The sequence below is a fragment of the Atractosteus spatula genome, chromosome 18 (genome assembly GCF_055471065.1).
Source record: "Atractosteus spatula isolate fAtrSpa1 chromosome 18, fAtrSpa1.hap1, whole genome shotgun sequence".
Classification (NCBI taxonomy): domain Eukaryota; kingdom Metazoa; phylum Chordata; class Actinopteri; order Semionotiformes; family Lepisosteidae; genus Atractosteus; species Atractosteus spatula.
In genome coordinates this window covers 12,790,693-12,817,322 of record NC_142723.1, presented here as the reverse complement: position 1 = coordinate 12,817,322, position 26,630 = coordinate 12,790,693, and the positions used below count along the sequence as shown (strand labels likewise).

The following is a 26,630-nucleotide window of genomic DNA, read 5'->3' as shown; positions in this document are numbered from 1 at the left end:
CACAAATCCTGTATTTACAGTTTTATAGACGTAGTTTTTTCATTTTCATGGTCATTTAATCAGATTTACATGTTTTTTTTATGAATAAAAGTTACGTGTTTTTGTCACCTGTCAAGCGGTCATTGTCAGGACTACAATGTGTCTAAATAACGTTGTTCTTAGAGTCAACACTGGATCTAACCCTTAGACCTAACCCAGCTCATGAGATAGTGTAGTGCAACAAATAGGTATCCATTTCCAGAACAAGAAAAAAACCTTTTGTATTTAAGTTTACAACAACGAACATTTTATTTTAAAAGCACGACTATTTTCACTTTCTTTTTTACGCCAGACAAGACACTGCACCTTAATAATATGGTTTTTTAATTTTTTTTTTACAATATATACTGCCTGCTATTGTAGCAATGCTGCGCATCGGTTCCAACAGGTATTTTGAAAATAAAATGAGCCACATCACCGCCCACGCGCGGAGACGGTTGGCATTGCACCCCGAACCGCCGGCGCCGTATTGCACAGGCGAAAAACAGCCGAAATACCACTGCTTTCCCCAAAATAATTAAAAAAAAATGGATGACGAGCCACAGCCCATGCCCCGGCGAGATCGTCGAAGGAGCATGTTTGAAAAGGGGTTCATCCAGGAGATCCTGCAGGACCGCCTGAAGGACGCCAACCTCGAGGTCACCCACGTCGACGAGGCCGAGGAAGACGACCTGTTCCCGGAGAAGGGCGGCTCCGCGGTCTGGAAGCCCGGCCTGGGGAAGGCGAAGCTGGCCAACACCTACAGGATGGAGCCCGCGCGCAAGTTCCAGACGCGCCCGGTGCAGGAGAGGTGCGAGGAGATCATGGGCGAGGCCTTCGGCGCGGCGACGTACGAGCCGGCCGCCTGCCGGGACTTGGCCTGCAAGGTGGCGGATGACATCTTGGGCTTCGCCAAGGAGCAGGGGTTCGGGCGCTACAGGTACGTCGTCAGGATCATCGTCGGGCAGAAGAGGGGCCAGAGCGTTAGGGTGGCAAGCCAGGCGGTGTGGGACACGGAGAAGGACAACTTCATCTCCCTGACCATCGAGAACAGCTCCCTGTTCGCAGTGGCCACAGTCTACGCTCTGTACCTGGAGTAGGTGAGGAGTCCACTGTCCCACACTGCCACCCTGTGATGCTGGTAAAATGTCGTTTCAAATCATTATCTTTAAAGGGGTTAAGAAGGACTAAGCAGCAGCAGCTGTGGGAATCAATCCGATTTATATGCTTGCTTCCAATATGATAAAACGCTGTCTGCTGCTTTGAGATTTTATAACTGATTAAAAGAAAATTGCACCTGCGCCTTATTTCACCTTGGACACCTTGGAATGTCCCGTGCTGCCACAGAAAGTTCCCCCTGTTAGTCTGGGACAGCTGTTGGGGTTGAGATGAGGCAACAGGCCAGCGGTTCTCCATCCACAGGAGTACTCCAGGACTAGGGTTGAGCTCCAAACTCTCGGGAGTATTTCAGAGCTCAAGGCCTGAGTGCAGAAGAAAAGACTCCACAAGCCAAGCAACTATAGTCACCAATTCAGACTCGTGTTCAAAGGATCCAACTGGACCAGAAACCAGCAGACACAGGGGTACACCAGGGCCAGGATGGTGTGTACACTGCCAGCGTCTCTGTTTCAATCCAGCACTCAGCTACTAATTACTTTAGAATTAAAGCAATCCTTTCAACTGAATAAAAACGCCTGCAAATCCCCAAGGACTGGTGCTTTGCAAGAACAGGGCTACTGACCACTGCACTCACCTAATGAAGAGATCATGTCACCCACAGTTCCACAGATTATCTCTGCAGGAATGTCTTAGCAATGGCTGCAGTCTTTGCAACATAATGCTGAAAGCATTATTATATTTCCAAAGTAATAGATATATAAACAGGCTTTGAAACAAGGTAACACAAGATATCTGCAGCAGACTCAAAGTAAATGCAACAAGTAGGCAAAAGATTTTTATTTAAGCAAACATGCTGAACTGCATTTGGTCCGTTTCTTGAGGTCTGGATGATAAAACACTTTAACAGACCCAAATCTCACATTAACATCTGAACACAAATGATCAACCTTTAACTGAGAGCACAAACAAAAACGTGACCCCTGGCAAAGCAACATTTTTTGAAACTATACAATAATCTCAAACAAGTTCCCACATCCATTCCAGAGTTTACAAATCTGTAACAAGTCTATTGGTTAAAGAACACAAATGTATGTTTTGGATTGGAAACATATTGTGGAACTTCACAAAAAGCATTAAAGTTGCATCAGAAATTAAGGTTGTAAGACATTATGTTCTAGAAATACAGTTCTTCTACAACAGTGAAGAAGTGAACCATTGTGAGACACATTAGTCTGAAGTATGCTGTAGTTATTTCCTGTCTTATTGTGTTTCTGCATACATTCAAAAATGTTCAAAAACATCTGAAAGAATGCAAAGATATATTTGCTGCCCTGAAAATATACCAGGAATCTAAAAATTCTGACACACAAATTCAGATTGTAATACATTTCTCCAGAAATACAGTCTGTTGTAAACAAAGTTATATTTTCAAATGGAATGGAATGTTTTTTTCCCAAAGCTTGATATGAAGTACAAATGCACCCTCTTTCATATACTATAGTTATAACACTACAAAGCTTATTGTAAATAGCATTTACATTCTATAACATGAGACACTTTTCAATTTGGAATTCAAATTGTTAATCAGCTTACTGCTTCACACCCAGTTTTGCCCAGGATGAATGAGGACCTGTATGTCTCTAAGAGTCAGAGCCACTGTTACTGTGACACTCTGAGCTGTAGCCATTAGAGAAGTGATCTCACTGATGTCACTCCAGGCTCACCCAGCAGGTCACTTAGCACTTGTATAGCCCTAAGCTATAAGGACACTTTGTAGATTCTAATGGTTCCTTTCTTATCAGTCATGATGAGGTGTCCTCGGCTATCAGCAGTCAACAGCTTTGGAGAATAACCCTGTCCTTTAAAGTTCAGAAGCTCTCGCACAAAATCTCCCCTGGGTGTCAGTAAAATGACCCTCGTGCCTTCCAACGCATAAATGTTGTCCCACTTGTCAACGCAGACACTCCGTGGCCTGAAGCTGCCGGTCTCTGCAGAACTGCAGGTGTTGATGATCTCCCCACTCCTCTTGAAAACTACAATGGATTTCTTCATGGAGACGACGAATTCTTCCCTGCTGTTAACTGCCAAAAAGACAAACTTCCCTTCAAGGGAGACATCTGGTTCGACTCGGCCCTCCAGCGTGCCTCTAAGGTCGTACAGGGAGAGGCAACAAGACTGGCCCTCGCTGACTGCGATGTACTGGTCCTGATAGGCCACGATGGCGTACTCAGGGTGGGAGCCCCGCAAGTTGCAGACCTGAGCTATATCATCGTCCTCTGTGATTTTGTACACCCTTGCCCCGGCAGTGAAGTAGATGGTGTCATCACAGACCGCGAGACTGAAGGGTTTAAGGTCATCCCAGTCAGTATCATCGGTGGAAAAAGTGTTTCTCACAACACCATTTCGAATTATCTTCTTTATGAGTAAGTTACTGTTATCAGCAATAACAATGTCGCCACCCGGGAACAGGCTGATTCCGGTTATATTTTCATAGTATCCGCTGTTGTTGTCATCGGTGTCAAACGAGCGTATGAAAATTATGGAAGCTGGGTTATGGACAAGCCCAGAGTGAAGCCAAGGTAAGCTGGAGGCTAGTGGCTCTGGTGGCCCAACTGGAGGTGCGACTGGTGTCTGGTTACCAGTCTCAGCAGGTGTTGGAGAAAAAGCTTTTGCTTCTGCTTCAATGCCGGGATCGTCCACTGTCTGACTGGCCACCGCCGGACCACAGGGTTCAAATTTTAACTCAAACATCCCAGTTACCAACCTGTGTTGATCAGGTTCTTCCTTAATGAACAAAACAGGGGTTTTCGTCTCAACTGCAGCGATCTGGAGTTGCTGCAGGCGTTCAATGTGGCCCTGAATGGTGCTCTCCAGATCCAGGATCTCGCAATCTTTCCCCATCTGCATGACCTGCCTGGAGAAGTCCCTGGTGCTCCGTGTCGAGCTGATGTGACTCTGGAGCTCTTCTTTGACGGCCAGGTAGTTCCGCTCCTGCTTCTGGACAAACGAGGACAGCTCTTCGCACAAGGCATCCTTGCGCACCAGGAGGAGGTCGACCATCGCGGACACGCACCCCGAGATCTGGTCTCTAACGGCGCTTTCTGCTTCCTTCAGCCTCTGTATGGCGGAGTCCACCTCCTGCTCCTGCAGCGAGAGACCCGCCACACTGCCATCCAGGCTGCCGATCAGCCCCTCCAGCTGGGGTCTCCTGGCTGCCAGGGCCTGGGCCATGGACAGGACCTGGTGGGAGAAGTGCTCCAGCATGCGGCAGTCCCGGCAGATGGGGGTGGAGCAGGTGGCGCAGTAGAACTTCAGGGGGTCCTGGTGGCTCAGGCAGTGGCGCTCCTGCTTCCTCCTGGCCTCCTCATCGTAGCGACCCGAGGCGTAGTCCTGCAGGCTGACCACGCTGTGGTCCACCGTCACCTTGGAGCAGCGGTGGCCCTGGGTGCAGGACGAGCACAGGAAGTCGGCGCAGTCCAGGCAGCGGGAGGAGGCAGGCTCCGGGGCCTTCCCCAGGGAGGGGCAAAGCGAGCAGAGGGCCTGTGTGTCGGTCTTGGCCCTGAACAGGTCCAGGAGGCTGTTGATGAAGAAGCTGGCTTTTGCGTTGCTCACACAGCCCTGGAGGTCAGTCACCATGCGACACTCCGGACAGCAGACGGTGCCCTTCCGTTGGTCCAGGAGCTGGTTCAGACAGGGCTCGCAGAAGGAGTGCAGGCAAGACAGGGTTCGGGGCGTCCTGTACACCTCAAAGCAGATCTTGCACCGCAGGAACTCCTCCTCTATTTGAGCAGAAAGCTCAACGTTAGTTGCTGCCATGGCTCTGGTGCTCTGATGGAGAAAAAAAAAAGATTTTTAAAGTCTTTAAAATTTTATTTGCACATATAATATTTTTTTCCCAATGAAGAGACTTGCCGAACAGCTCTAGCCTGTGCACAAATGCCTCAAATCGACCTCTGCGCTCTGGTAGTAATAGTCCTTCTTTGCAGCTAATTTGCCGATCGTTGCATTAGATATCTTAACTATATGGAGAATTTCCGGTGGAAAGTTTTCCGAGGAATCGCTCGTTTCCGTGCAAGCAGTTGACTATTTGAGAAAATAAAACAGAAACCGCAAAAAAAAAACAAGTTATTGACTTATTCAGCACTTAGTTCATTCGTTGACTAAAATAACGATTTCGTGGTACCAAGGGAGTGATATCTGTCAAAAACTATTCTCACAGACATCAAGGACTTCCTTAATTATCCTGGTTTAAAGATAGGATTAAGACATTTTTGTTAAATTAAAGACCCGTTTCAGTTTTAAGACTTTGCATTACTTTTTGACATTATTTCTGCATATGGGGGATTCAAGTATTTTAACGTGTGAAAGTGTCACACAAATGAATTCTATATTCTATATTAGATATTTACTTCTTAAACAGCTTAATAATTTAATTTAAGCTGAAAACGTAGTATACTACTCTTTAAAATACTGACAAGCGCCTTAATAAGACGTTTTTAGCGAGTTCAAGTCAGAAACGGTAGAAATGTCGCCGGATTTCTTCTCTTCCTAGTTTTAAAATGTTTTGTTTACGGTCGTGTGCGAGTTTTTTTCCCCCATACGCGTTCGTGTTTTTTTAACCAATCTTACTCCTCACCTGTTCAAAGAGTAGATTTTTATTTATTTTTTTTTAAAATAAAAACTTAGACCAACTGCAAGTTGGGGATCTTACCTTTCAGACTTTGTCCACCTTGGAAGGGAAACGGAACGCCAGAAAAACCGGTTTACGGCCAACTACTACACATTCTCGATAGTCCAGAGCAAAAAATGTGACGTAAACCGCATTATTTTAAAATATATTTCTATTTCTAAAGAATGCTTTTTAGATTTCGGTAAGGAAGTCTGAGGTGTTTCTTGTGCTTATATTTCAACTTTCACTTTCATTTTTCTTACAATCAAAACTTAAGGCATTCTTTAGAATTGCAGATGTGTTTTTTTTGTACACAGGGAAGTATAATGGAGGCGGCACGGTGGTGCAGCAGTTAACATCGCTGCCTGTAGCGCTGTGGCCTTTAGTTATATTCCTGGGGTGCTATCTGCTTGCAGTTTGTGTGTTCTCCCTGTGTTTATGTGGGTTTCTTCTCACAGCAGAAGGGAAACCACTAGGTTAATTAATTGCCTTTTGGAAAAACTAGCCCTGTTGGGAATGTGCGTGTGTCTGTGTTTGTATCTGTCTGCCCTGCGATGGACTGGTGTCCCATCCAGAGTGTATCCTGCCTTGAGACCTTTGCTGGCCGGGATAGGCTCCGGATCACCTGCAACCCTGGACAGATGGATGTATAATGGAGAAGCTTTGTTTCTTGTTGAAGAAGATGACCCCTGTGTGATTTTTTTCCCCCAGGTCCTAGATATTTGTTTCAGGTAAGTGGTCATGAAGACACCACACTCACTATATTTGGTACTCTGCTGCATACTGGAAGCCTGTGCTGATTGTATGACGTTAAGAACAACCCAGGACTGTTTGTTTCAGCCCCCAGAGAGCAATGAAGCGTATTGATACAGTCACACAACTGGTTTATCCTCAAGTCAGGAAGTTGGGCAACAATAATAATAGCATTAGTTCAATTAGGTAGGTGCGTCAGCATGCATAGGGTGCAGAGTCTTCTGAACAATAAGAGTTCAGAAAAATAATTCTTTACACTTACATAGCACTTTACTGGACACTCCACTCAAAGCTCTTTACAGGAAATGGCGACTCTCCTCCACCACCACCAGTGTGCAGCCCCATCTGGATGATGCGACAGCAGCCATAGTGCGCCAGAACGTTCACCACACATCAGCTCTCAGTGGGGAGGAGAGCAGAGTGATGAAGCCAGTTCAGAGATGGGGTTATTAGGAGGCCATGATTGGTAAGGGCCAATGGGAAATTTGGGCAGGACACCGGGGTAACACCCCTACTCTTTTCGAGAAACACCCTGGGATTTTAAATAACCACATAGACCAGGATCTCGGTTTTACGTCTCATCTGAAGGAGGCTGCCTTTTTTGTTTCACCCACCCTTTTTTCTAGTGACCCCATCATCAGGACCCACACAGACCGCAGGGCGAGCGCACCCTACTGGTCCCACTAACACCTCCTCCAGCAGCAGCCTTGGCTTTCCCACAAGGTCTCCCATCCAGGTACTGGCCAGGCTCCCTCTGGCTGAGCTTCAGTCGATTGCCAGTTGTAAGTATCATGATGATCATGATGAGATAGCTGCTGGCAATTCATGACAGTTACGACAGCTGACCTGGGAAGAATGTGAGGCAGGCTGTTTGAGCAGAAGATATAGGTCATGCATAGCAGGACACAGGCTGATTTGTGCCTGTCATCATTATGGTGTTAAGAATGCCAGTTTTTGCCAGCACTCTCTGTGCCCTTATATTAAAAAACAAACAAAATCCCAGACCTTTAATAAATCTCAGAAGAAAACGAATGTGGTCCTGATGCATCAATTAGCGTTACTGCAACAGCAGCAAAATACAGTGCATTAGATCACAAGGGGGAAAAGGATCCAGAGTGTAATTAGTCAAAATTGCTACTTTTTGAATTGCTACAGAGTTTAGATACCAAGATTAGTTGGTACAACTTGTGCAGAGCGATTCCATGTGATCTTTAACTGCAGTCTGATATGATGACAATGATGACTGGGAAGATAAAGCATCACACTGCCTACTGACATGTACTGTAAATGAATGAGACTACAGCCTCTTCTGTAGTCTTTAAATGTGGTTTAATAGCCTGTGCGCGTTCTCTATATCAGAGTACAATAAAGGGGTACTTGGGCACCCTGGGCAAAACTTTGCATTACAGTCAGGTAAGATGGTGAAAGTATGGACATTGCTAACATGAAGTTTTGAATCCATATGCAGCCCGTTAAGGCAGAGAGTTAAGGTGTCTTTGTTGGTATTATTATTCAAGGAAATGTGTAATTCTCCTTTCAACGGTATTTCACAGTGCATAGGAGGTGAAGAAACAAAAATGATTCTACTGACTAGAATAGGTTCACAAAGTCTTTCTCTGCTGCAGTGCCATTTTACTTTAATGGCTTTAATCCAAGGGGGCGCTTCAGGTCCATAGGCCGTGGATTAAGAGCTCGGACTCGGGATTTTCCGTACGCCTTCGTGCGAGGACAACTGCTGTTGTCGGGGTAACGAGAAGCGACGCCGCTGCTTGTCGCTGGTGGCAATAAGGAGGAAAGGCCCGTTCTCATCTGTCTCTAACACCGGCTAGAAATTGACTACAGGAAGAAAACCGAACCTACAGGTAAAAGTAAAAATCATTTTTGTGGGAGTTCCAAAAATATTTTTCACTCTGGGGTTCTGGACAAGCTGGCTTTGCCGTGCAGCAGGCCCACTGAGCCCCGTTGTAGAGTTGATTATCCCACCCGGTTGAGATGGAGATTGAGTCGGCTGAATCCGTTTTGGAGAGAAGCATTTGTCCAGAAATGGAAAATTTAAACTTCATGGTTCAGCTGTGTATTTTCGGGGGGGGAAAAAAACTTCGTTTTAAGACGCAGGGAACTGTCTGTTTGGCTAGTTGACGTCTCTTCAGTGGCGAACGTGAATACATTTCTGGAGAAAAACGTTTTGTCCTTTCAGAAAACGAGATATTTTTTCAATAATTTGGGGGGAGTAACACGATTAAGTGAGGACTGTACTTTCTTGGTTTAGTGGAAGTGTGTTTTCTGTTGTAAAAAATACAATTCAAGTTTTAAGTTCATTAAACTAAGCGGAGTGCCTGTTCTCGTTCATACGGTATTAAATTTTCTTAGCGCCCCTGCTTGCTCTGCTAACCCTTTATGTATAGATACAATATATATATATACTGTACAATCCTGTAATTCGCCACAGAAATGAGCGATTCTGTAGTGTCTATTTAGGAGCTGGAAATATAAACTCATGGAGTTGTGAAAGACATGACACCCGGTATTGACAACCTGTAAAATTGTTACTGTAAACTTTCAATTATATGCAATAAAAGTCATAGATGTTGGTGCGTAGAAATCTGGTCGTTACCGTGTCAAGAATACCTACTTCCACGTACAGCGTCCTCTTGGAATCTACTGCTTTCACGTTGTGAAGGAGTGGTATTTTTCTCAAAGGAGAAATTGTAAAGCTTTGATCACAACAGGCGCTACATGTGATTAAGTCAACCATCTGCCCCATCCAGGTGAGCTGACACCAGAACTTAGACCAGCTTTTCAAGCAGACCCACAACCAGCACGTACTAAGTTGGTCCAGCAACCAGGTTTTTAGAGATGTCTAACTATATTTGAGTAGATCCTGATTATTGAGAATCAAATCTACATTTTAATCTTTGATGCACAAAAAAAGAAACCCTAGAGGAATTCAGTTCTCCCAAGATATGCCGTTGAAAAGCAGAAGTATCGTTTATATGGATTCCAAATATTGGAACTGTCTGTTATTTATTGTTAGATATTAGGACTGTCCCAAGGCTTATGGAAAATAATTTATGGTTTTAAGTGAGCCTGCAGATCTTGCCCCTTATAAGTGTAGTTAGTCCAAGTGCAGATGCAGATCTATGTCATGTTGTGTGTATCTCTTGAATCCTCAGTGGCACACCCCAGCAGGGCCCAGCACTGGGGATATGGCGGTGTATTTCGATCACCATATTGAGGCGCCTGATTCGAGTGGGGCTCCCTGTGAGATTGCGTGGCACTCTTCCCAGCCTGTGTTAGCAGTAGCCTCTGTCAGTCCTGCCACGGGGGGCAGTGTTGATTTTTACCTCCAACAGGTGAGTACCAAACCTGAGCCACGTGAAACTACTGTTCTGTATTATGTGTATGTAAGGCTGCTTTATTTGCCAAAGACCCACAAGTCTGTAAGCAGGGTTCCCCATCCCGTACCTTGAAAAAATACATAATTAGTCAGGATCTAAAGATGTGATTCGTGATGCTTGTAAGTGAGTCTTTGACAAGTATTTCTCTGACACTGGAACTTAATCTGTCTGTAAGTAGTTCTGTATCCCATTGCTAGGTTCTGAAGTAATGCTAATATCCAACTCCTTTGAAACACCAGAAAGCACAACACCTTATTTCTCTGCTGCTGTGTTTCACAGGGAGAGCATGTTGGTAACTCGCATGTGGAGAGGCCCTCCCAGCCCACTGTACTACACTGGCATCCCAGCAAAATGGTGCTGGCAGTGGGCTGGGAGTCAGGGGAGGTGCTGCTTCAGACCTACCCAAACGGGGAGCAGACCACCCTGCCCAGCACACACAGTGCCTCCATCACCTTGCTGGAGTGGAGCACCAATGGCAGCCACTTGATCACTGGAGACCAGGTATATATGAGTAGGCAAGCCTGTGAGACATTGACAAACTCCAAGAACATCAAACATCACTTCACAGTGGAGCATAGGTACCACCGGAGTATATAAAAGGAGTATATAAGGTCCCTAAGTGTCGGAGCCTTAGAGTGCTGAAACAAATCACCTTTGTAGTAAGGCACATCCACATTGGTAGATGCATTCTGTATTAATAGATTGTGTATTGTGTGTTACACATGAATTTTCAATTCACTATTGACCATAACAGTGCTTTACCATTTCAGATCACCTATTTTCCTCCCACTCAAGACAAGCTTTACCCTAGCTCTGTCAATAATGCAGTGGGCTCACACTCAGTTCTTTATAGCAGAGACTTCAGGCTTTTATTTCCTTTAGTCTTGCACTCATTTATATAATGCCTGCCACCTTTTATTATGTGGGAGAATGTTACACTTCTGTCCAGGCCTTAATCAGATATATCTTTTAAATGATCACCTTTGAGTGACCTTGAAAACTCTTAAGGATCTGTTCCAGTTGAGAACATAACAAAGCCAATTGATATAATTAAGGGCTTTAATTAGTGTGGGGACCATAGGACCAGGCACAACACTACTGAACTAGCACTACAGGCATAGCACTACTGAAGTAAGATAAATACATATTAACAGGAAACTATGAGGTTAAAGAGTTTTCCTTCTGTATCCAAGTCTCCATCTGTATCATATTTATCTTTACCAGAGTAGCTTTTAATATAAATACTGAGGTAGTATTTAAATGTCAGGAAGTGGGAATTGTTCCTTTTAAAGGTTTTTTAAAACTGTTATCATTTGTTAATAGGTTTTCATATCATATAAGTTTGTGACCAACGTCCCTTTTCCTTTTTTTAACATGAAATGCGTGAGTTGATGTGCAGGGGTCGGTGTGGTTATTTCTGTTTGTGTGCAGCTGGGTGTCCTGGCAGTGTGGAAGGTGGATGCCCGTGGCAGGCTGCTGGGGTCTCCTCAGGTGAAGCATGAATACGGCAAGCCCTTGACATGTGGTGTCATCAGGCCTGTGCCCCCCGGAGAGTGAGTAACTGTGGCATGCACGTGTTGTGGGATAAAGCAGAGACATTAATTTTAAAAGTGATTTTTTTTGTATACCCTGAAAAATAGGTTTGTACTGCCTGGATAATCCTTCCAGCCGGCTGAGATTAGTATGTTACTTCCTAAAGTTCAGCTCTTGAGCCTTCCTCATATAGACTGTACATTAGAAAATTAGCAAAAATTAGCACATTAGTAATTAGCAAAACTGTGAGTTACAGTACATCTCCTCTTGTGTACATTTATTTATGTACTGGAAATAAATACTGAACCAGGAGATGTAACTCCCATCTAATGCATCATTGAACCTTCACAAAGATGTACATGCTGTCAAGTTGGTGTTTTTCTGGAAAGACGGGTGTTAAGTCTTTCCTCTAAAGACTGCGTGTCTGCACAGGGATGTTGCCCAGCTTGCTCGAGCAGCAGTGAGCGGAGATGAAAATGCACTGGACATGTTCAACTGGAGGAAGGCTGGGAAGGGAGCTCCACTCAAGCTGGGACCTAAAGAAGGGCTGACTTTCTTTGTTAGCACAGGGGATGGTAAGGCTGGACAAAGCCTCTTGCCTGTTGGCTTAATACCTTGATCTTTATATTCAGTGGTAGAATAATTGTGATGGTAATGACCATGGAGAGTTTCAACATTTACTATATTTGTAAACACAAAATAGCTTCCAGACATTTGTACAGTATGTCTGATCATTTGGATGGCTGGATCTTCTTGTGTATTGAGGTATTGCTGATAGTTAATTTAGAATGTTTTATTCTAATTTATTCTGTTGTTTTATTATTTAAGCTGTTATTAATTCAGTCCCTTGAGGAAAGTAAATAAAACATTGTACAATACAATCCAAGACATAAGTGGTGTGAAAAAGAAAGTGCACCCACTTACACTTCTCTGGATTTACATATTAACACATATCTGACCTTTATTTAGTCCTCACCGAGTCCTAACAGCACATACAGTAAATCTAACCTCATGTGACAGATAAAACACACACATTTTACTTTGTCATTGTTTATTTTCAAAATCCAACCATTCAGTAGCATTGTGTGAAAAGGTGCACCCTTGGATTCAGTAACGCGTGGAACCCCCTTTAGCAGCAATAATTTGAAATAAACTTTTCCTATAAGTGTTGATCAGTCTCTGACATCGCCTGGGAGGACTTCTGGCCTACTCCTTGTTGCAAACTGCTTCAGCTTGGTGATGTTAGAGGGCATTGGTTTAAGCTCAGCTCTCTCTGGGTCCCACCACAGCATCTCAATGGGATTTAGGTCTGTGCTTTGACTTGACCGTTCCAAAATCTAGTTTTTTTTTCTTTTTCAGCCTTTCAGTTGTAAATTTTCTGGTGTGTTCTGGAACATCGTCCTGTTCTGTGATCCACTTTCGGCTAAGCTGTAGCTGTTAGACAGATGGTCTCACATTTTCCTCTAGAATGTGGACTCGATGGTTGTCAGGCTTCCAGGTCCTGCAGCTGTGGCTTAAATCATCACACCTCCACCATGCTTGATGGTTGGTATGAGGTTCTTGTGGTGATACACAGTGTTTGGTTTTCACCTAACATGTTATTTGCATGAAGGCCACACAACTCTGCATTGGTTTCATCTGTCCAGAGGACATTTTTCCAGAAGTCTTTGGTTCGTTCAGGTGCTGTTTTACAAACCTTAACCATGCAGCAATGTTCTTTTTGAAGAGAAGGGGTTTTCTCCTGGCTACTCTTCCAGAAAAAAAGTTCTAAAATTAGCAAAAAACTGAACAAGAATTTGTGTAACTTATTGACACAGGCTGGTAGATCCCTGGTTGTAGTTTTAGGGTTCTTTGCCGTCTGTAGGAGCATCATACAGTCTGATCTTGGGGTAAATTTGCTGGGACACCCACTCCTGGGTAGATCTTGAACTTTTTCCATTTGTAAATTATCTTTCTCACTGTAGAATGATGGACTTCATATTGTTTGGAAATTGATTTATAACCCTTCCCAGACTGATGAGCAGCAAAAGCTCTTTCTCTGAGACGTCACAGATATCTTTTGACCTAGGCATGATGTATTACCACAAACCTGAATGCCCCAGAGAGAACTGAGAAAGTTTCTTATTTTATACACAAGTGGAAGCACTTCCCTCATGATCAGCACCTGATTCTGATTACCTTCTCAACTGATGTTGAAAGCATCAAGGGTGCACTTACTTTTGAATGGTGGCTGATGTGTTTTTTGTTTTTTAAATGAAGATAAAATACAGTTTGTGTTTCTACTCTTAGGACTTGGTGAGGACTAGTTGTAGGTCTCAATGTTTTCATTATTGAAACCATAGAATCTTATGAGGGTGTACTTTCTTTTTCACTTCACTGTACTTCCATTATATAGCAGGTTGATCAGTTTCAAATTTTGCAGCCTGCAGAGCCTTAGATATGTGAACATCAGGTAACAGATATTTTCTGCTTCTTATTTTGAGTACGTTATAATGGAAATATATGTGTAGTCCAAATTATATTAATTATATTTTTGCTTCATTAGTATGATTTGTAACAAAACTCTTCAGCTTGCTTAATCTGAAATTGATCATATTCCCGTGCATTATGAGTCTGTTATACTTGCTCTGCAACAATTATAACGGTGATCTTATTCTACAATGTCACATTTACGCTTTTAAGTTTCTTGGTTTCCTTATTAATTTGATGCTTTACCAAAATCTTTTATATCTTTGTTTTAAGAAATAGTATATTTTATAGTAACAGGAAAAATATTACAGCCAGCATAATTATAGATGTAGAATAAGTTACAAAGTTATTTGTATATAATGTATATAGTGCTGTTCCTCCAGAGGGATCCTAAAGCTCAAAGTCCAGTTGTACTACTTAATTATGCCAATAAGACCTTCAGTATTAAACTAGACACTAGAACAGACAGTAGAGCTGTTTTGGTGATGCGTTTGACAACTGCGCATGAAAGACGCTAACCTCAGTGAGTCCACACATTTCTCCTTTCCGCAGGTGGCGCAGGAGAGCGTGTGTTCAGATGCTCAGTACGCCGCGGTGTGCATGCTAACCTAGCCTGGATTGTCTCGCCCCTGCAGGCAGCGTGCACTGCGTGGACGCGAAGGGGAAGAGCAGCCCGGTGCTGAGCGCGGACGGCCCCGTGCAGAAGCTGCTGTACCTGGAGAAGCGCGACGTGCTGGTGGTGATCACGCAGACCCTGCTGCTGTCCCAGCACAGCGTGGGGCCCGAGGGCGGCACCCAGGAGATCACCAAGGTGGAAGGACCTGCGGCTCGGATTCGCAACACTAAATAGTCGTGCTTTTACATTTGGAACTTCTAGCGGGAATTGTGCTGAATTCCCTGTGGTATTAATGTAGTAGATGCATATGTAACGAAACGGATGACATACAGGTTGTATGAGCTGGTACAACCGCCCTCTACTCCCCTGCGCATAACAGGGATGTTGGCCGCCCGGGCTGAGGAAGGCGTTCCTTGGCTCAGCCAGCAATATCCCTGATCGACGCTGGAGACCCGGGTTTGATCCTGAGGTGGGGGAGGAACTGGGGCGGGAGCGGCAAGGGCAGAGACCCCAAAAACCCGAACTTGCGACGCATAAAGAGCTGCGGTGTCATCTTAATTATGTACAGTGGTTTACTTAATGTAGGTAATAGTTGCAGATATTAATTTCGTATGTCTCAAAGAGCCTAGTGAAGTCAATGAAGAGCCCTGGTGCTATGCTGAGGCCAGCTGTAACGAGCCAGGTTTGTGTGTGCTGGCAGGTGAAGTTGAGTGGGAAGAGCGGACAGAGAGCGGACATGGCGTGGGCGGAGCGTGGCCTGCTCATCACCGCCACAGAGGAGAGTGTCATCAGGTAGCAGCCCTGTTTTGCTCAATGGGTATCTTAGTGATCACAGATCCTAAAAGGGGCTGTTTCAAAAACCTGCTACAGGCGGTTGAGGACCATATATTGACACATTTTGCCTCATTTTTTCTTTTGGATTAGAATGATCTCTCGTTTTTAGTTTTGGAAAGCAAAGCACATCTCTTAATTTGCATGCCTCTGCATTGTACAGAATTGTATTTGTATTTTGACATCTTGTAGAAGAAGAATCAAGTTTTGCTGCAGATTGTTTCACAGAGTATAGTAATTATATCGTGACGATGTTTTACTGAATGTTAACGGTCTTATGTTTTAGGCTGTGGGACCTGGAGAGAGATGATAATTATGTGCTGTCTCTGGATGAGAGTCTTGGCTATGAATCAGGAGAAACGCTGAACTGTGTATCTTACTGTGCACCGAAGGGTGAGCTCTCTGTCGTACTGAGTCATGCACACACATGTTGGAGTTTGGACCAAATTGCTTATTCTCCCATTACTAAAGGATGAATGTTGTTTTTTTTATTTTATTAGGTATTTAAAACTGTCAGAAAAAAGGCAGAAGGCATAAAGGCATAAAAAAATCTAGATTTTATCTAGAAAGGGATGGACTATGAGATGAGAGCAAAGCAATTGTAATGAATTATTTCTTAAACTAGCAGTTCTCTGTAAAGAGTCTCTTCATAGTCCTTCAAAGAACCACTTTGAATATATTTCCAGTCACCTTTTTTAATAGCATGAATCACTGTCCAAATTACATAAATACCTGTTTTGTGAAATATTGTGCACTTTTTTCTTGCTGACAAAATATTATTAATATTCCTTGTCATCAGCCTATCCCAAAAGCCTACAAAAGGAAATGTATTTTTATGAGACTACAGAATGGATCAGTTCTTGTGAATTTTCTGGGACAGCACTGAGCATGTTTTTAATGGTCTGACTGATGACTATCCCTAAGGTATTCTGGCTGCTGGGACGAGCCGAGGGCGCATTGCCATGTGGAGGAAGGTATCCGTGGTTCATCAGGGTAGGCAGAAGACCGATGGGAAGGACCAGTGGTTACTACAGACTCCAACAGAGATAGAGGGGAATATCACTCAACTCAAGGTGCAGCTTTTAGAAACACAAGCTCTGGGACAGCGTACCTTACAATATATTAATTTTGCATAATGAACTTCCAGGTTATAAATGAGAGAAGGCCAGTTCGCTGGTTTGGTTGTTGGTAGATAGGTGATCCAAGTGTCTCACCCTGGCTTCTTTCAAGATACGGCTTGACCTCATCTTTGAGAACATGGCGAATATGGGCATATCTTTTCTGGAAGAGTTTATCTATTAGTCTATGGATAATATTTACTCTTCTGTGCATTATTATCTGTACTATTGTTAGAATGTCTTCAGGTCCTGAAGATTTAAGTTTTCTAGTACTTGTAACACTTCTGCCTCTTCTATGACAATATTAATTTAACCTTGAATAAATGAACCAATATCGCGACATTCAAAATGTATGATACGATGAGATAGGAAATCTATGATTGGGTCTCAAAATTAATCTAGAATATCTTTTTACTTAGCTTGAAGATGTAAAATCGATTTTTTATATTAGTAATTTTTCTCTTTCATCTAGAACCTTCCCATTATTATTTCAGGAACACTTCTGTACTTTGTCAAGTACTGCTCAGACGATCCATTTAGTTTTTAAAGTCAATATATTGGCAAGAAATAAGACAGTAATGTCTTTTTATTTTCTTGTTTGTCCAAATTCTTATTCTTGCATTGAATATTTTGGAGTTATGCTGTTAGGCATATTTTCCTGTTTCTTATTGTAGGTCAGATGACCTGGAGTTGATTTGGATTCAGTTGTGAAGTGAGACCTCTCTCTGTCTCTTTGCAGTGGGGCTCTAGTCTGAATATCCTGGCGGCTAACAACCTGAGCACAGTTTTGATCCTCTCTGAGCATGTCATGTCTGCTCACTTCAGCCAGCAGGTGGCAGCAGTGCAGCTGGCTCCCAACCAGCTTAGCCTGAGCTACTTCAACTCAGGGGCCCACCACAGCCTGCGTACAGATATGCACATCAAGGGTGTGTGTGTCACAAAGGTAATGGCAAGTTAGTCTTTGCTGCAGGGAAAAATGAAGAAAACAGTTAAACTCATTTAAGTTGTGTCTTGGCTACCAACCAGTCTGGCAAACACATAAAACAGTTTCTTTGAATGGTGAATGTGAGACTTGTAATGCACAATGTATACTTACTGTAACTAAGAGCAAGTCTCATCACTGTAGCGTTTAACATGGAATTGATTCCGGCTGTCCTGCCCCTGTCTCTCTCCCTGGTGTAGGACACAGTCACAGTGTGGAATGGAAAGCAGGTCACTGTATTTGAGTCCTCAGGAGCGGCACTGCATAGCACAGGTGAGACTGCTGCTGGTCAGCAGCTATTATACAGCTGCTGCCAATCTCACTGCTTTAAAACACAAATCTTTATTAAAGCACTTCTCTCAAATTGGGGAAAAAAGTATTTAGAACTTTCCGTTATAGAAAGTGACTAAAACTGGGTATTTTTTTTAATTCTTAGAACCTTTCCGCATTCACCATTTTCCCATATTATTGTTCCATGTCACAGTTTTAATTCAGAAGATTGAAACGGTAAAACAGCTACAAATGAGGGGCTATTCAACCCATTGGGTCCATTTAGAAGTAACTAATTGATCTGTGTCAGCTTCAACAACATGGCTGTTTGGCTTGTTCCAGACACTCACAACCTTAAACTTCCCATTCTTGGTTTTAAATGGGCGAAGTGGTGGCACTGTGGCTAAGGTCTCATGGAGACCAAGCTGGGGTATGCGTAAAGACAAATTCCTAATACAAGAAATTGTATATGGCTAATAAAGTGATCTTATCTTATCTGATCTTATCTAAATGCAGTTCTATCAGATTCCCACTTATGTGTTCTGATTTTGTTTGATTGTTGAGAAGAAGTCTACAGATCTTTGTTATTGTCTTTGCTGGTTTTGTACGCATGTATTTCTGGATTCCTGCTAATCGCAAATACAGGTCTATTGTCAATTTATTTCTTAATTTATATGTTTCCAATAACAAGTGTAATTTGTAAGGAATACCTTAAATGTTTGTCCAGTATATTTGTTTGTGTGTGTAGATTTCACCTCTTCTGATTTAGTCCCGGTGACTTTTTGTTGCTTTGTCACAGGCTTCTTTCCTTGTGAATCTCTGGTCCTCGCTGTGCATGAAGATAACATCTATACTGTGGAGCTTAACAGGGTGCAAGTGCGCACCTTACAGGTTAGTCTGACACGCCTCTCTCTGTTGCCCTGAGAGTCTGCAGTGTGTGGATACATCCAGCCTGCAGAGCATGGTTCTAGGCTTTCTCCATTCAATGCACTACAGCATTAGACTATAATATAATTATTCCTCATGTTTCTACCCTTTGCAAAGAACTGTTTGTTGGCTGAATCAATTTCTTACATTTTTTTGCTTTATTAGATCTGGAAGCAAGAAATGTGTGGCTTGGCCCTTCAAAATTGAGCAGACTATGGTCAAAGTTCAAATCTGTCCATCTAGGAATTTGTTTGAGGAGAAGAATGCCTTGTTCCTTTAAAATAAAAAAATAAAATGTTACAAAACCCATAATGCATTGACTGGAAAAGTGACAAAAGCTGACATGTCCACTGTGTGCCATAAACGTTTCCGCTGGTTGTCTCTCCGCAGGGTACAGTGAAGCAACTCTTGGCCTTCTCAGAAGCAGAAGGAACCCCTCTGCTGCTGAGTGTCTGCAAGACCTTCCTGGCTGTCGGCACAGACACCGCACACATTAAGGTTTTTGACTTGTCCCGCAGGTGCAAACCCTAACCTACCATTTAATCATCTAAACTAACATGCTATGCGGATTAGAAAAGTAAAGGGCTGTCCCTCTTCACTGTTTGAATGTCGGGGTTTTTTTTCCAGGGAAGCAAAGCCTCATTGCAATGCAAAGAACCTGAATGAGCTTATCCCAGGCCTGGGAGCCTTGTCTTCAGTAAAGTGCAACGCTAATGGTAGCCAAGTCAGCATCATCGTTACCAGGGTGAGTGAGAAATTAATGTGTACTGCAGGTTAAAGATCATCCTGGTTTTGCTAAATATAGTCGTCTTTGGCGTGTTTAACCATTCCATTGCTTCTTCCAGGCCGATGGGAGCTGTGATTCCAGGGTGTATTTCTATGATGTGGAAATGGACACTTTGACCTACTTTGACTTCTCCAAAGGCCGACCTCACAGTGGGATCCTCCAAGGAGAGGAGCCAGAGAGGTAAGCTTGCTTAGAAGTAGAAAGTCTGGCTTCAAATAAGTTTGAGGGATATTTATTACTCTTCTGATTTTTTTTGCTTAGTTTTATGTTGCAGCACTGAATGTTGAAGTCTGGGGTCTTTTTTTGAGGAAAAAAGAAAAAGCAACATAAAATATATTATTACAATTGTAAATAAACAGATGGAAATTTTTGAAAATCTTTGTGAATATATCTGTCTCGGGAATACTGAACTGGTGACTCCTGCAGGACCCAATCGGAGAACAGCGAGCTGTGTGGCCGGTCTCCAGTCAGCCAGTTCTGGGATGAAAGTGAGCCTCGACTCTTTGTGTGTGAGGCGGTATTGACGGGGACAGTCCCTGTCCACAATAACAGCATTATGCAGGTACCAGGTCTCTTGCCTTTGGGCTAGTTCTGTCCACTCATCTCTGGCTTTGTGTTATGCATATACTGTACTTGTGTAGGACTGTGTTCTGTTTAGTCTGTGTACCTTAATTCTGTTACGATCCGGCTGGTGATTTGTCAGAAGAGCCCAAGTGCAAGGTACGCCCGAGGAGAGCAATCCAGGAGGGAGGGAAGGAATTTCCTTTGGATCTACTGGGGGAAACGTCTGCGAGGAACTGGTGACAACAAAACCTGTCCTTAGTCCCCTCTCAACTCCTGGAGCACCTGCTCAGCACAGCTGCAGGGGACAGTCCCAGTCAGAGCCCGAGAACAAGGAGTCCTCAGGGAGCTCAGGATAACGGAGTAATGCTCATTAGGCATCGGAACAAGAACAGGATGCCTGGCTGGGGCGCTGTAAGGTGGATTAGAACTGAATAAAATTTTAAAAAAGGAAGAGACGACCCAACAGCCCGAGAAACAGAAAGTGAGACAGAAGAAGAGTCGAAAAGGTCTGGAGAAAAAAAGCTGCCTCAGAGAGAAGCCAGGAATGCAGCAGGAGTAAGGGAACTCGGTGAAAAGGATAAATTGCAGGGCAGGACTCCACAGAACAGACATGGAGCTGCAGGGCTGAGGGAAAGATGACTGCAGGGAGGGAGCCCTGGGGTCCTGGACGACGAAAGCTGCCTTCTGAAGTGTGACAGAACTGCAGGAGAATAGGAGGCCAGTGGAAAAGTGTCTAGGGTTCGAGAGCAAAGGCCAGAACCTGCCATGTAGACTGGAGTGCGGAGCATAATGCAGACTGGAACTGGAACTGGAGCTGCAGTGTAAGTCAGGGCAAAGTACAGACTGGAGCTGGAGCTGCAGGGCAGAGTGCAGACTGGAGCTGGAGCTGCAGGGCAGAGTGCAGACTGGAGCTGGAGCTGCAGCACAGGCAGAGTAACATAGTGGGCTTTAGAAGCATGGGCTGATTCAGTGGAGAAAGGTGAGGGTAGTTTGGTAAGAGCCTAGAAAAACAGAACCCTGGGCATTCAGCCCATCAACCGGGAACCGGAGCTACAGCCCACTGGACCGGAAATAATGAGTAGAGAGTGGGAGTAGTACTGCAACTGGGAAGAATAATGGGGTGAAATGAATTACTATGAAGTACTATTAAAGTGGTGCTTCAGCATTAAATGTAAAAAGACCAGCAATAAATAATAGATTTTATAATTGCTAAGTCATTTGGATCACCAGAAGGAGATCAGGCAAGCCCTGGAAAACCATGAGCCCTTGTGAGAATGCAACGGTTTCTCTAGCCGGGGGATGCCGTAGGACAGAGGTCACAACAAATTCTGCTTACGAAAATATACTTCTCGTGGGATTCCAAAAACCAGGTTTGAAGCGAGACAGATGTGCCCTGAATAGGCTCGCGACGGACACAAAACCCACAAATAATTTTTTTGTCTGAAGTTATTCTGAACCAGTGAATAAAATCCAGCTCATTAGCATTAGTTGAGGGGGATCAGTGGTGGTGCTCTAGCTGGTGTAAAACTGACATGAATCTGTGGTGGTCTCTAATGCAGAACTGTCTGTCCCCATTTACCTTGTAGGCAGACGTCCTAGTGGTGTCCTTCTTTTGCACCCAGGAGCATGGGCTGCTACTCCAGGACTCGTATCCAAAGCCAGTAGGCATGCAGGCACTGCTTGCTCTTGACGTGCCCTTTTATTACTTCACCTGCAAGGTAGGGTTGAAAATCCTTGGTTTTCCTTTCCCTCGTACACAAACACTTCACGATTGCTTCAAGTCACAAGAAGGCATCTATTCATTTCATTGCTTTTTCTTTACCTGTCTTTTGCTCCTTGGCTTCCTTTATGATTTATTTGCGGAGGTGTTTTCACCTTTACTGCTCTTTCTGTTTATTTTCCTTTCCTTCTGCGGCCTCACCGGGGTGGGGTTGGTTTGGGTCACCCCTTTCCAGCTGCTGTTTCGGAGAGGGTCATTGTTTCAGCCAGATGTGAGTATCTGCCACTCATCCCCCTGCTTTTCTTCATGATGCTTCGTGAAGACTCCTCATGTCATAATCTTCCCACACTCTCCTCAAACCTTGCTTGTGAGAGAACAGTAAGAGTAAGGCATAAAATTGGAGAAAGCTTCAGAGCATCTCCTATGCGCAGCGCAGAGGTTACACAGGCATAATAAGCTGATAAGTTAATAGGTTAAAGAGGAGACTTGAGAGCACAGTTTGCCATGAATGTGCTGACAGTTTTGTACAAGAATTAAGGTGCTAGTTCATCCGGGGATAAAACAAACGTGGAAAAGAATTCAATTTTGGTGTTTTTAATATTAAATTTTACAGTTAAAAACATAGTTTTGGGATTTAAAAATGGTCTCCATTTGATAGAGAAAACAAGCTATTTTATTACTTTTTGGTCAGCAGTGGCATTTTTGTCTCAATTACTTAGTGGGCAGGTTTTGAGAAGAAAATATTTTCTTGGTGTCTTCAGGAACTTTGTGTTATTGGCAGACTTCAGGATTTTTGTCTTTTGTTGGTTAATTACTTAACCCTGTTGTTGGGTTGGAGCGCTGGCTCTGTGGCTAAGGATCTGTGCCTGTGGCTAGAAGGTTGCCGGTTCAAATCCCGCGGCCGGCAGAGGAATCCTACTCCGTTGGGCCCCTGAGCAAGGCCCTTAACCCCAACTGCTCCAGGGGTGCTGTACAATGGCTGACCCTGCGCTCTGACCCCAAGCTTCTCTCCCTGTCTGTGTGTCTCATGGAGAGCAAGCTGGGGTATGCAAAAAGACGAATTCCTAATGCAAGAAATTGTATATGGCTAATAAAGTGATTTCATTTTCATCACTCCAGTACACAGTCTTTTTAGTTTGTGTTTCTTGTATATTAATCTCTCATTTTAGACAGTTTTGTAATTGTCCCTCTGTGGCAACTTTAAACTGTCCTTGCTTGTGTTTTATTGAAGTGTTTGTTTATTTAATGTATTTTTTCCCATATATATAATAAGATCTATTTATGGTAGGAATGTGTAACAGCAGTTCTTGAGGATTCTTTAGTGATTAAGACTGAAAAATGGCAGGCAATTTGATGTCTTGATCCAAATGATTATTTCAGAGATTCAAAGAATTGAACTTGAACTTTATTGCCATATGTAACCGGTACTGGTACAATGGAATTCTTACTTACAGAAAGTCTCTCGATTGTAAAACAAGTGTAAAAAACAAAACAAAGTGCAAACAGTGCATCAAGACCATGTACAAACAAACAATAGACAATGTGCAAGTAAACATGTAGACATTTTGAATGTAAACAATACAGACGTGTAAACAATGACTGGAGATGTGCAATAGATAAGAAATCATAAAAAGGTAGATGGTGATGGTGTAGGTGTGGTCCGAGGGGGATGGCTAAATGTGTTCGCCAATCTCACTGCTTGTGGATAGAAGCTATTGAAGAATCTAGTGGTAAGTGTCCGTATGCTCTTGTATCTCTTGCCTGAGGGCAGTGGGGTGAAGAGCTCATGCCCGGGGTGGTGACTGTCCTCTGTGATGGCCAGAATTCTACCACGGCAGCGGTCCTCATAGAGCTGTTTAATCTCGGTGAGACCGCAGCCGATGATCTTCTGGGCCATATTGACCATTCTCTGCAGTGTTGCCTTACCACACGGTGATCCCGTTGGCGAGGATGCTCTCGATGGTGCAGCGGTAGAAGTTCACCAACACATGTATTGGCATCCCCCATCGCTTGAGACTTGTCCATTCTCAATTTACAGCTTTCAGTAAAAAAACAGTGTATGGGTTTTTGATGTCCCTGGTAATGCTTATGTAACAGATGAAAGGAAGCATCTCAATTGGATACTGCAAAATATGTTGATGCTGACATCTGTGTGTGGCACTATGACACGCTGATAAAGAAACAGATGTAGTGCTGCACCTGACCCGTCATTCTTACCTCCGTGTATGTGTGTGTGTATCACAGCCTGGAGAAAGAGAGGTGGAGAGCGAGGGGTCTTCTGCTCAGTCCTCTGTCCCTCAGATGGTGTCCCGACGTGCGCTGCGGGACTTCGTGGGGCTAGAGGACTGCGACAAGCCCACGCGCGACGCCATGCTCAACTTCAGCTTCTATTTGACCATCGGGGACATGGACGAGGCCTTCAAGTCCATCAAACTCATCAAGAGGTAGGGAGACGTGTCGCCGTTCCTTTATTAACAGGCGTGTTGAATGTAATGGATACAGGAACAGAGCAAGCCAAGTTACAAAGTCGAGACAAGCAAACCAGATTACATCACCAGGGATGTCATTTCTGTGTATAACAAACAGGCATTGGATGGTAAAAAGAATTGACTTAATTTTGATGTGGCCTTGAATTCATTCCTGTGTTGAAGCATAGATGTGCAGTAAACCAGAGATGAAATAGAAACGCAACATGCGGACAGTAGGACTTGAACCTACATTAAGTAAAACCATATCACATAGTCAATTGATGGGAAAGAGTGCAAGATGGGCCAGAAGGACATTTAAGAGTAAATAAGAATGTTTTGTTTGGGCTAAAATGGGTATATCATTAATAATTGATCCATTGCTATGGGTCGTTTTTATTGCATTGTTCTGTTCTATATCTATTATATCTTTTGTAGCAGCACAATGCCTTGCTGGGCCTAAAACCAAGCGATTTCTGTGCAGGGTCAATGAATTAAGCTGGGGCATGCAGGTTGGCACGTGCATAGTGGGTTGTGTGGCACTGTGCCACAAAATGTTGAGTTTGGGCCTCTGTTCTCCCCAATAGGACTGTGTGTTCATATTCTTCTTGATTGCACCAGAGACATTCTGGGGAAGCATTCGTTCCTTTAGTTGCCATATTTAGTTCAAAGTAGAAGGAAATGTTGTGATTTTATTCTTATTGTGGCCTTGACACATTGTACATGGTCTCTGTGGGTTTTCGGCATTGTTAATGCAGAACTGGTTCTGTTTTTATCTACAGCCAAGGAGAATGTGCTTTTTCTTAAATCGCCTCTCGTATCCCTGTCTACCAGACCCCCCAAAAAAGATTTAGTCCTTAATGGATCTTCGTAAACTAGACCAGTTTATTTTTTTCCGTTATTTTAAGCTTTGTGAGGACACATACTGAATTGGAAATAATTATTTTGTATCGATAGATAGTTATTCATCATAAAATGTTTGCGATGGATGACATTCCAGAACAGAACTTTATAAACTGCTGCAGGTACTGGAGTTAGTTTCTTCAAGAACAATAAAATACCCATTGGCACAAAACATAATTTGCCATGTATTTACACAGTCGTGAATTTTATCTGAATATTTTTAAATTTCTCTTGTAGCTTTAACAGTGTTTGCTAATCCTTCTAATTTGGTGTTATCTCCAAACTTGACTATTTTACTAATTATTTTGGAATCTAGATCATTAAGAAGAACAGTGGTCCTAGTACAGATCCCTGCTGTACTTGACTAATTACATCACTCCAATTTCAGAACCAATTTGAGTATCAGTGCACAGAAAGGTGATAGTGTATGATGCCCCATTAAGAGTTGTGACAGTGCCATTCTTTATATGCATAGATGAAACATCTCTCATGCTCTTTTCCTTTGCAATCGCATTCCCTTCCTTTTTTTTTGCAGTGCCCTTATTAAACCCCTTTGTAACTCTCCAGTTTCCCCATGGAGAAAATAGAAATGGCTTCCCATGTACGTGAGCAAATGTTTATTGTTCAAAAAAAAGTACAGCAGAAAAAAACATATCCGATCTGTCGGAAATCTCAGAACACTTAATAGCCGCGATGACAGCTTTATAAAAGTTCCTCATTGACAGCTATTTTTGCAGTATTTTTGTGAACTGGCTGTAAGGTATTGTGCTCGATTCCCGCAAAGTCCTGGCCACTGGCTGACGCAGATCCTGTGTAGGGAATAGTCACGCTGCAGAGCAGTGTGTGTGTGTGGGGGTAGTTACTGGGGAAATGCTAGATAAATGGAAAAAGAGGGAAATCAAATCACTCTTACAGTGGAGGAGGTTCATCCCTGGGATGTGACTGGATCCAAATTTTGTCTGCTGGATGACCACTGACAATCCCAGAGCATAATCAGGAAAAGGAACATGGTGCACAACCTCATATTAGCACTGACCTCGAGCTTGTAACAAAATAAGGGGTTTAAGAGTGTTTGAATTACTAAGGTACTAAGAAACTTTTGAAACAAAATTCCTGCTGGATATTTTTTGTATACCCATGGCTTCCAAAATGCATTGGAATTCATTGAGGATTCTGATCTTGCACAAGTCAACCAGGTTTCGTGAACCTTGAGCTGCCAGCTGGTGTACACCCAAACCTCGTTAAATGACATTTCCACATTTTATGAACAGGAAAGAAAAACGCTTTCTCTTTGGCCATTTCCCAAATGGTTATCATTTTAACAGAAATCCAAAATGTTGTGTAACAGTGTGAATATTCTAATAGTCTCATCTCACATTGTGTTTAATATGTATTACTACATTTATTATTTTACCAAAAATAATACAGAATTCTTTAGTCACAACTGTGTTGGATAAAATTTCGTAATAGTAGAAAACTCTGTTTTGG

General features: G+C 43.2%; 3 protein-coding genes across 6 annotated transcripts in view; 2 read left to right on the top strand and 1 right to left on the bottom strand.

Annotated features, from left to right (window-relative positions):
- The first annotated feature begins 566 nt into the window (after positions 1–566).
- On the top strand, positions 567–1,118 carry LOC148818607 (dynein light chain Tctex-type protein 2). The gene has a single exon (XM_088936284.1). It carries the CDS (start codon positions 567–569, stop codon positions 1,116–1,118), a length of 552 nt encoding a protein of 183 aa, XP_088792410.1.
- An 843-nt stretch (positions 1,119–1,961) lies between these two features.
- Positions 1,962–6,111, bottom strand: LOC148818606 (E3 ubiquitin-protein ligase TRIM56-like). The gene is made up of 2 exons (XM_088936922.1): positions 5,849–6,111; positions 1,962–4,965 (listed from the first exon to the last, which is right to left on the bottom strand). Exon 2 carries the CDS (start codon positions 4,951–4,953, stop codon positions 2,896–2,898), a length of 2,058 nt encoding a protein of 685 aa, XP_088793048.1. The 5' UTR covers positions 4,954–4,965; positions 5,849–6,111; the 3' UTR covers positions 1,962–2,895.
- Positions 6,112–7,272: 1,161 nt separating this feature from the next.
- Positions 7,273–26,630, top strand: part of ift140 (intraflagellar transport 140 homolog (Chlamydomonas)) — a 44,844-nt gene continuing 25,486 nt past the window's right edge. For 3 of the 4 annotated variants that reach the window (XM_088936918.1, XM_088936917.1, XM_088936916.1), the window contains exons 1-17: positions 9,616–9,912; positions 10,237–10,458; positions 11,389–11,510; positions 11,923–12,065; positions 14,595–14,770; positions 15,276–15,367; positions 15,693–15,799; positions 16,331–16,479; positions 17,264–17,467; positions 17,707–17,779; positions 18,576–18,667; positions 19,094–19,221; positions 19,331–19,448; positions 19,549–19,670; positions 19,917–20,052; positions 21,641–21,772; positions 24,019–24,218. In XM_088936918.1, coding sequence (XP_088793044.1) covers positions 9,700–9,912; positions 10,237–10,458; positions 11,389–11,510; positions 11,923–12,065; positions 14,595–14,770; positions 15,276–15,367; positions 15,693–15,799; positions 16,331–16,479; positions 17,264–17,467; positions 17,707–17,779; positions 18,576–18,667; positions 19,094–19,221; positions 19,331–19,448; positions 19,549–19,670; positions 19,917–20,052; positions 21,641–21,772; positions 24,019–24,218 — 2,429 coding nt within the window. In that variant the 5' untranslated portion in view covers positions 9,616–9,699. Of the gene's footprint in view, positions 7,342–8,215; positions 8,422–9,615; positions 9,913–10,236; positions 10,459–11,388; positions 11,511–11,922; positions 12,066–14,594; positions 14,771–15,275; positions 15,368–15,692; positions 15,800–16,330; positions 16,480–17,263; positions 17,468–17,706; positions 17,780–18,575; positions 18,668–19,093; positions 19,222–19,330; positions 19,449–19,548; positions 19,671–19,916; positions 20,053–21,640; positions 21,773–24,018; positions 24,219–26,630 lie in introns of those variants that run through there. The other variant, XM_088936919.1, reaches the window with a different exon arrangement.

Excerpts from the sequence above, each read along its gene's own strand:
- LOC148818607 (XM_088936284.1), top strand. The coding sequence starts at position 567 with ATGGATGACGAGCCACAGCCCATGCCCCGGCGAGATCGTCGAAGGAGC.
- LOC148818606 (XM_088936922.1), bottom strand. The coding sequence starts at position 4,953 with ATGGCAGCAACTAACGTTGAGCTTTCTGCTCAAATAGAGGAGGAGTTC.